Below are 10,116 nucleotides of genomic sequence, written 5' to 3'. Positions count from 1 at the left end.
TGGGTATCAATTTTGTCTACTGTATGCAGCTCTCCCTCAGATTGTATACAGCCACTGGACATTTCTGCATAATGACATTCAGTCTTCAATGCGAATAGCACCCACAGCACCCCCTTTTCATCTTCCTTGATCATAAACTGGTACGATAATGGACTTGTCTGACACGATGACATAGCTTTCTGTAAGTGTGAACGGCTGTCAGCATATAAAACTGACAAAGTTCAGGACAGAACTTTCAAAGACGCTGATAGTGCGAGTATATGGGGTTTGGGGGGGTAAAGGTGATTTGGCTCATATTAATATGACATTTGTCTGTTAGCGCTGAGCAGGAGATGTTTACATCTGCAGGCAGGATTACTGAGGGGTGACACATTAACAGCTGTAAGATCAAGAGTGAGGCTCCGTGAAACTGATCACCATTATTGTTCAACGACAAAATTAGCAAACTGAAAAGAGTTTAAAGCTGAATGAGGCAAATCTGACCACTAGGAAGCAGTAGAGAACAAATAGTTATTAGTGCTGGGCAACGATTACAATTTTTAAATCGCGATTAATCGCATTGTTATGGCAATATTCAATAATGAATTCAAAAGTAGTGTATTGCGCACTTTTATCTTGAAAGTACTGCTATATGAACAAAAGTGCAATAACATTTGGTTTGCAAACACTTTAAACAAATAAGGTGCTTTTTAACAGCAGTATTCCCTTTACACAGTAGCAGATCAAATACAGTTATAATGATTCTGATAATAGATATTCAGCCGGTGTTCACAACGTTATCTTCATGTGTGTAATAAATGCAAGTGACGCCACACAAACACAGCTGTTCACCGCTCGCTGCCCGGTTCTTGTGTTAAAAATGTCCGCTTAATAATAAAAAATAAAAAAACTGCGTGAACACGCAATAAAATAATTGTCGGCGTTAATTAATGAATGCAGCACTAATAGTTATACCATAAAAATAAACACATAGCCCTGATGTACTGACGACGAGAAAAACAATTGCCTCCTGAAACATAAAAAAAACAGAAGATGTTATTGCTCTGTGATACTTACAATGGTTACTTCCAATTTATCCCTCCTAAAATATGTACCTAGGTCTGTGTGGCTTTTCAGATAATCAACATCCTTAACCAGTAACGTTTTTACATCAGATCTACACCCTTTTTTGCAAAGCATTTTGAAGACGGCAGTATGCGTTGCTGTGTTTGCAAGAAATGGCTGCCCACGATTTCATGTTTTTACATTTTAGGGGGTGGGGGGTGGGGGGTCGTGTGTAACTACTACTGGGATTCAAAAGTGGCTGAGAGCAGCTGAGACTGAAAAAAGTTGTGTTGATTCTCAGTGGGAGCAGTAGAGCATTTACATCCGACATTAAAACGGTTCATGTGTCATGCAGTGGACCATGGCTCCACCTTGCCTGGGTCCAGACCTTTGAATCCGCCCACTCCACTGAGTTCAAAATGATCACTTTGGTCAGCTTAAATAGTTTGGTATCACCAGTAATTAGAGTCATGAATTAGTCACAAAGATTATTACTAGGTTGTAAGTTTAATGAAAGGGGTTTACATTTGTCATAGGATCCTTTCCATTGTTGCATTGCAGCAAAGGTAAAGTAACATGTGACACCTGTCTTCACTGTTATTTCAGTCATATGGTAATTTGCACATCCCATGCCTGCATCACATACTTTAATCATGGTTGCTTAAGGCACAGCACAGATATCCAATCCTGTAATAATTACCACATAATGGTTAAAAGGACTACTTTCAGAGAATCACACTAGAACCAAGTTATTTTGGTGTCTAACATCCATAGAGCAGAGATGTGTTGGGTACTTACAGTGAGGGTTTACCGCATGTGGTGGTGACCTGTGGTCAAATCTCTCAGTATCAACTTCTGACCCATCACTCAACTGGCTTTGCCCAGTCAACAAGAGCAGAGTCTCTCACTCCTTCTGTGAGGGCAGTTTAAGTGATCTCTCTGTCACTGCTTTGAGTGAGCAGCTGCTTTATAAGGGGAAAAAGGCCGAAAGTAATGTGCTGCCCGTCTCTCCCGTGTGTGTGGTTTGCAGGTCTATCAGCAGCACCACAAGAGCGCAGATGACGGAAGGGAACCAAACATGTGAACTGTGGAGCAGCAGGCGGACCCTGTAGAGTTCAAATGGGTTAGATGGTGACTCCACCTTCCACTGAAAAGAAAAAGATATCTGTTGCCTTGGAAAGAGCTGCATAAAAACTATGGAACTAACATGACACTTAGCACCAGATCTATATTACCAATATTTAAGTTTTGGTGTTCAATTTAAAATAAATTATGTTAGATATGTTTAAGTGTAGATAACCAACGCTTTACAGTTAAAACAATGTCATTTTAGAGATTCTGGCTGCTGTAATGTGTAGATCACAGTCTAATGGTGGACTGAGTTTAGAGGCTATTTGCAGAAGTGGTGTTACGGACCACTGTCGATCCATGATCCTTGTAGAACAGCTGCTACAATCAAACAAAGGGATCTGTATCTGCCAATATGGATCATCAATGATCGGCAATTAGTATTGTCGGAAAAAACCATGATCAGGGATCTTAAAAAGTTTTATTTGCTCCCTTTTTTATTTTGTGCTGATCCGATCCGCGACTCCGATCCGTGGTACGACCCAAACAGTGAGTTTTTATGATCCGCTGCACCACTAATTCGCATCAGGAGATGGCTACTATAACAGACAGTGGTTAAGGCTGCTCCATATCAGCAGCTACAGTGAAGCCAAGACACATGACAGCACATGTAAACATTGATGTGCAGACAAATACAAGCACATACACAGGATCACCTGCTACGGCTCTAATGGTTAGCAGACCTGAGAAGTGAGATGTGGTCATATATAGTGGAATGTCAGACAGGCTGACAGTGCCCAGAGACATGTAGTTATCTGGCGGAGGAGGGATCAAGTTCTTAACCTCTCCTTCGACCTACTGGTAAAAACAACAAGAAGCCCCTGATCTCTGTGGCACGCCGCCTCAAGACCCGCTGTCTCTGCGTGTGTGTGTGTGTGGGTTTGTGATGGGTCAAGAAAAAGGGAGTGTGCCTTTACAAGCTAGCATTTAAGTATACTGTAGACACTTTAGTGTAGTGAAGGTGCATGCGTGACTTAAGGCGCAACGGCGCTTTGTCTCCAGTAAGTCTGTCTAAAATCCAACCATTCCTAAACATGTCAAACTCACAGTTTTCAACTGAACCGGAGCCTTTGAGCCTCCAGTGTTGTAAGCCAGAGGTCAAACAACAATCTGTGTAGGCGCACACTTGCAGTTTTTTACTAAACATTTGTGATGAACTATGACACTTCCAAGACAAGAGCAATATAAACCAGGCTACAGTTTGATGAAATGTTTATATCTTCTGCTGGATTTCTTTTTTTTTTTTTTCATTATACCAACCATGCAAATCTCCCTCACAACAAAAACAAGCTGCCGTTTTGCACAGCAGCACAATCCTTTACTGTGAGAGGCTTTTAATGGCCTTTCCAGATTGGGCCCTAATTAGCTGTTAATCATCTAGGGCTCATAACCAGAGTGGAGACAGCAGGCATGTGTGTGTTTGTAAGCGTGTGTGCATTTGCGTGTGTTTGCGTGTTCTCTCATGCTGTGTATCCGTGTGTTGCGAGGCCATTAGCAGGAGACAAGCTAAAGAGAGCCAAACAGCCCATTAACTCCTTCGGTCTTCCTCTCTCTTCTCCACCATGCTCATCTCTCTCCCAACAGTACCACAGTTGCCAGCTGACACCCTCTAATGCCAGCTATCTGTCACGACCAGAGACCTGTCCACCCACACATCCCTCCCTCTACCTCGTCCTCGGCCCATTTTATCTTTTATCCTTCCTGTCCACCCTCCTGTAATCTGTCTCTCAGATTCTGTCTGCAAATGTACCGTAGTACTGTAAAAAAGTACTGCATGAGTGTCACCTTTTAAAGACAAACGTTATCCTATACTGACAATGTAAAGTGAACTGATCAAACTAATTTGCATGAAACATTTACATTAAAATATATTAATGTCGGACCACCGTTGACAAGTGGAGCCAACATCTTGCATGGATCAATGTGACGGAATAATTGTCACATCTAATACTACCAAAGGTTAACTGATCAGCAATTTTACAAACCAACAGTGTGTGTTTATGTCGTTATGAAGCAGATATTAACAATACCTTTATGAAAGCCCAGAAAGCTCTGTCTTTTTACAGAGCTTGTTATGTTTCTGTGCACCTACACCTGCCTCCTGGGCTTGGCTGCACGCTGGATCAATATCTCAATTCGCACACAGTAGAGAAAGAAAACCGCAGACTGAAAATGTATCAGCCCGAGAGCAGTAACTAGCAGGTAGCTGTGCATGAGCGTAGACCATTTGGATAAGTCTAAATTGCCTCTGCAGTGCTAAATTGGACACAAAGGAAAGGACCAGTGGAAATTGAGGGAGCAGAGGTAGATGAGACTGCAGCACTTAAACGGGCAATGAAAAGCCGCTTTGTGCTTGCAGGAGCACAAAGCACATTAACACACAGACGCTTTCAAGTCAGTTGCTCCAGTGATACTGCTCCGACTGATTTTTAGTGTGTTCAATAATAACATCCAAATTACAAATATTGTAAAGGTGAGTATGTTCTACTTCTGTATATCAAACAATATTTACTCAGGAGCGCAGTATTTATTTAAGATGTTAAATCACTGAAAAGTAAGACGGTCAAAAATGGTGAAACAGTACTACAATAAAAACATGACAGAGCCGCAACCATTAATTCATCTGTTAATTATTTTAAAATGTCTGACAAATTGTGAAAAATGCCCAACATAATTTCTGTCTGAGCGACGAACAGGTATTCAAATTACAATGCAGCATATCTTCATATATTAGAAGGTGTATACTAAAACCCTTCAAAAATAAATTACTTGAACACGTGACAGACTAACTGTTTCAACCCTACATGACAGCAGTGACAAAAAATGTTCAAGTATTTTCCTTCTTTAGTACAAATTAAGTTCCAATAACACTGGGAAACAACATGCCACCTACACAACCAGCTTCCCTCGATACATCCACCTTGGCCTAGACCATGCTGACAGCCAAAGAGGGAGAAGTGTGTGATTAATGATAGAGGCCTGGTCATATCAGCAGGCTGGTTAACAGACCCAACCACAAGACTACACAGGTCACAGAGCACACCCGGCCTCATCAGCACACATTACTACTGTGGGCACACAACAGGAAGCTGTTGTTACCCCAAACATTTTCCTTAGAGGGAATGTGGCCCAAGAACGAATTCAAAATTCAACAGACTGAGGACTTTTTAAAAACAAAAAATACAGGCATAATTATTTGCATTATAACCTATGATTTGGTTTTGTAGATTCTTATTTTTCTCTTAAATTTTATGCAGAAAGCACATTTTACAAGGACAGCGTGGCCTTTGATTATCAGTAAAACTCATATCAAGTAAGAAAAAATGAAAAACTAAAAGTACCAATGATAAACTATTCCACTGAAATAATAAATCTATCTGGTGCTTATTTTGACCTTCTAGAGCAGAGCAAGGTAATCTGATCCAAAGAGTTACCTTAGTTTTACAGCATAGTGTGTGTGTGTGTGTGTGTGTGTGTGTATGTAAGACGAGAGAACATCTACAATGAAAATATGACAGCGAGTCTGACAACATCCGAGATGTGGGTACACTGAATGTTTCTGCTATGGGCTGAAGGGGAGATCAGACACAGGATACTGCATCATCTCTCTGCACACAAACACAATCTGCAATCACACACACACATAAACGTGCACCAGATGTGTGTGGACAGAGCGAGCGCAGAAAGAGAGATGGCGAGGTGGATAGGGATAGGAGGTGAGGTGATGTTGGATCACTTCGCCAACACGGCAATCTGAGAGCTGAGGCATGTCGGAGGAGCGGGAGAGGCTCAGGTAACAGGAGGAACTGTGAGACGATCAGGAAATAACACTGTCTCTTTGAATTAGCATTTGCAGCTAAAACTGCAGCGGCAGAAACCTCTGGCAAGACTTCAGTTGGTCTGGGTTATGCGGCATACGAAGCAGAGATAGAAATGTATACGTGTAAATGTGTGTTAGCAACTTATAGATATTAGAAATTAAAAATAATGACCATCTCGACTATAACAACACTTCTTGTTGGCGCCTATAGATTGTGCATGAATGTGGAGCTTCTGTCTGTGTTTCTTACCAGGCGATTGATGCGTACAAACTCCTCCGGGCTCTTGGCCCAAGGTGGCAGCTCCACATTGGAGACTCCGGTGCTGTCCTCCATCACTCCCAGGTTGTAATCGTTGGCGTTGACAAACATCTCGGGGAGGTAGTAGAACTCTGGGATCAGCTCCTGCACGGACAAAGCACAGAGGTACATTTAAACTTACACACTGGCTTATTACAATGCTACAAGCAAAAAAGTGATGATATCAACAGTGTTGCCATTTTAAGAGTTCCCCTAGCTGACACAGGGTAAGTAATGGGTAAAATGATGATGCTGACTGAAGGATGCTTCTGAAACTACAGCAGGCTCAGAGAAATCACCAACCAGCCCTCAGACTCAAAAAGGTGTGACTTGAACATGTCTAAGAGTATTAAGGAGAGCTGAAGAAGTAAGTCGTAGTATAAGTATCAGTAATAGTGAAACAGAGGGGCAATCCCTGTATCCTGAATCCAGTTCAGAAATTATTCAAGGATTGCTGTGTGTGACACTTACAACAGTTAAACAGTGATGTTTTCCAAATTGTACAATTATTCATGGTAGTTACATTTCTGACTGCTTGTCTGCTGCCTGCATTTGTGCTTTGGCCACTATAGAAGATGTCAAAAACGTCTGGATGTGCTTTTTCATTACTCAGTACTCGTTTGCTTCGTCTGTATCTAAGCAGCAGATAAAGCCAGCCAGCCCCCCCCCCCCCCCCCCCTTCCCACCACAACAACAGAAAAGTCAGCCAAATTCTTCCTGAACTGTGATGATTATATTTGGCTGTCCCAAACAACACAAAGTATTTTCAAACTGAAGAGAAATGCAGTTATGACATGAGATGCAACCCCAGATGTTTAGCCATTCGTCGTTCTTAACAAAGCAGAACTGGCCGCAATGAGTGTAAACATTAAGATTGAGCTTGAGCTTAAAAGCATGTAGATGAATCCATACAGCCTTAACGGTACAGTTGTTATTGTGGGTATGTCTCACTGATTATGAAATGCAAGGATGGCTGCTTCATGTAAATAGTTTAAAAAGAGTAGAGTGTAAAATGAATATTTTGCTGTAAATTGTGTATTATTTAAACGGATAATATACAGTGTTTTTCTATCGTCTCAAAATGTACTCTATAACAAAAAGCATGATGTCATTCTTCACTTCAACATAGTAAAAGAAGAATCAGTCAATATCTCATAGGATTTCATGGTATGATTAGTCGATTTATTGACAGCATTTGTTTTGGGGATTTGATGGTAGCCCTGCTGTCTGTGAACACAACTTGTGACTACAAGTGTGACTGGAGCTTTTGAGAAGGAGAGAAAGATGTAAACCTGTAGACAGTCTGACATCAAAGATAAACAGTCCAACTTCAACCTCAAGCTGTCATGCTCTAGTCTGTCATGCGAGCAGCAATGATGACAGCATGGCAGCATACAAATACTAAAACTTGAGCTCCAGTAGCAGGTTTAAGCATTTTTTTTTACCGATTTTCAAGAGCCTGGTCTCATGCAACATGATCTCTACAAATATACTCAAACAATAACATGACCCTTTTTTGAGATTAGCTGCACAATACATCCACCTCTCATCAATGGGGTGAAAACATCCAATCAAATGAGCAAGCAAACACACAGGTTTAAAATAACACAGCACTTCCTCACTTCTGAAATCTCTTCACTCCACAAAACCTGACCTAAAACTAAAGGTCAACCTCTTAACGAGGCCTCCAGCACACCCAGGTTCACTGGCTGCAGCCTGCTGTAAATTTGAGCTGGAGGTGGCAGGACGTGCGCACGCACGCACACGCACGCACACGCACACGCACACGCACACACACACACACACACACCCACCCACCCACCCACCCTTGAGGGCTTCGCTCCCCAACACTCAAGCCTGCCTTGCATGGACCATTATGTGCAGTGGCCCCTTTGCTCCGGCCTGGTCAGAGGCCAGCCCCTCTGATCCCCAATCCTGTCCTGTCATGGGTCACTGGAAGGGGCTCTGGCCTCTGGGCTGCTTTGCTACACTTCCACTGTTGCTACCTCTAACCCCTCTGCTCTTCTCTCTTCCCCCTCTGATGCCTTGGGGCTGAAGCTAGGGGTCAGGGGATTGGGGACTGGAGGTCACGCTAGCGTCACCCAGGCTAGAGACACATTGAATCTGGGTGTTGTAACCTATTATCACTCCTCCTTTACCAGTGTCGTATGAAAACACTAGGGCTTTTCGCCCTCTGGCAGGAACAGAGGGTTGCTATCAATGGCTCAAATGCTAAAGCTAAATGGTGTACTTAGCATACTAAATTGATACATCTCATCCCTAATTCCTCTTTTGCCTGATCATGAATGTGTTCGTCCGAGTGGATAAAGTTGACGGACTCTCATTCAAAAATATGCAAAAAATCCAAACAGAACATGGAAACAAAGTGATCCAGATTTCCCCTTTATTTTGATCTGAGGTTGAGCTCTCACAGTTTGATCCACATTGACAGGTCTAGACTGAGAGAGCAAATGACGGCTCTTGTTGGGCTTTCGCAATCAAGCAACGGCCAGCTACGTAGTAACACAATCCATATGTTTTATCGGCGGGATGCGAGGGGGGGGGGGGTGGTAAACGCAATCAAGCGTCAAAACCCCCAACACCACCGCTGTTCCCCCATCCAGTGACCCAGTGCCAGGAGACCAAGCAAAACCCAGCTTTGACATAGAATGTCTGACTGTAGTCGTAAATGTTTTAGCAGTGCAGTTAAAGTGTGCACTGGGGGTATGAAGGCCTTCAGTATGAGAATGACCTGAGCTGCTGCAGGGGCAGATCCAACCACTCAGTAGAGTTTGGGGGCCCAGTGGGTAGGGATTCAAGTCCAGGTTATAGCTGGCTGAATCTGAGACAGACGGCTGGGACAGATGAGGATTAGTCCAACGCTTTGATCAGAAGACCAGGAAGCTTTCATTGCATAGGGACAATGATTGGTAGTGACTGGACATTACTCTTTTCAAACCTTTTCTTCTTTGTCTGTAAAGCTGGATGGGGATTTATTCTCCTGGAGTGCTCAGTCCTTTATCTCTTCTAACTTCTTAACAAGTCAACCAGGAAAGTATTTTCACATCATGCGTGTGCATGCATCGGTGTGTGCAAGTACCTTAACATCAGATGTGTCTCTCTGGCAGTTCCTCCAGGCGCGGGACACTGAGGAGAAGGTGCGGTCAGCGTGATCAAACTTCCCTCCTTGGAAGTTCAGAAAAAACGTGGTGAAGGGTTCCTGTTGATTAGAACAAAAATGCTTGAAATCTGAGCTCTGGGTTCTGCTGCTGTCAATGGCAACACCTATTGTGATTGTCAAAATAGAATCCCTTTGTTCTCCCTCCAGCAACCTGGAACCCCAAAATGAACTCGTGAAATAATCCCGGTGAGCTACTAAAGCCAATACACTCTTGCTACTGACACATTTCTAATCATGTATAATCTTGTTAGGAAAGATCAATACCTGTCTCTCTGACGCAATAGCCCCCAAGTGACATGGAGACAATATGCCGGGCCACAGCTACAAACTAATACTGAAGATAGCTAATTAAGTTCAGTCTGAAATGACGTGCGCCTCATTTCTTTAAAAAGAGTAAGAGGTTAACCACATTGTATCGTAGTTAAAACAAAAGAAAAGGATTATGGGCACGATATCCCCCCCCCCCCCCCAGAAAATAGTTCACAATTATTGCGCAAGTATTTACTCTGATGAGAGCTATAAGTGAGGGTTCCTGGTAAAGTGGCTTTAGAGTAAGCCTGCTAATGATGTGCAGGGATCAATGTGGTAACTCTACTGGGAGTCACTGAGACAGTGAGCTACTGGGACAATAACAGCAGAAAACTG

At 42.8% G+C, this 10,116-nt stretch overlaps 1 protein-coding gene across 7 annotated transcripts in view; it reads right to left on the bottom strand.

Moving 5' to 3' along the window:
- Positions 1–10,116, bottom strand: part of lrba (LPS-responsive vesicle trafficking, beach and anchor containing) — a 146,706-nt gene that overhangs the window by 32,319 nt on the left and 104,271 nt on the right. For all 7 annotated transcript variants that reach the window (XM_031863004.1, XM_031863003.1, XM_031863002.1 and 4 more), the window contains 2 exons: positions 9,391–9,510; positions 6,243–6,395 (listed from right to left, as the gene is read on the bottom strand). In XM_031863004.1, the coding sequence (XP_031718864.1) occupies positions 6,243–6,395; positions 9,391–9,510 (273 nt within the window). The remainder of the gene's footprint in view (positions 1–6,242; positions 6,396–9,390; positions 9,511–10,116) is intronic.

Source organism: Anarrhichthys ocellatus, unplaced genomic scaffold, assembly GCF_004355925.1.
Source record: "Anarrhichthys ocellatus isolate YVR2014 unplaced genomic scaffold, GSC_Weel_1.0 scaffold28, whole genome shotgun sequence".
NCBI classification, from domain to species: domain Eukaryota; kingdom Metazoa; phylum Chordata; class Actinopteri; order Perciformes; family Anarhichadidae; genus Anarrhichthys; species Anarrhichthys ocellatus.
The sequence above is the reverse complement of the archived record's forward strand: the minus strand, read 5'-3'. Positions and strand labels throughout refer to the sequence as shown.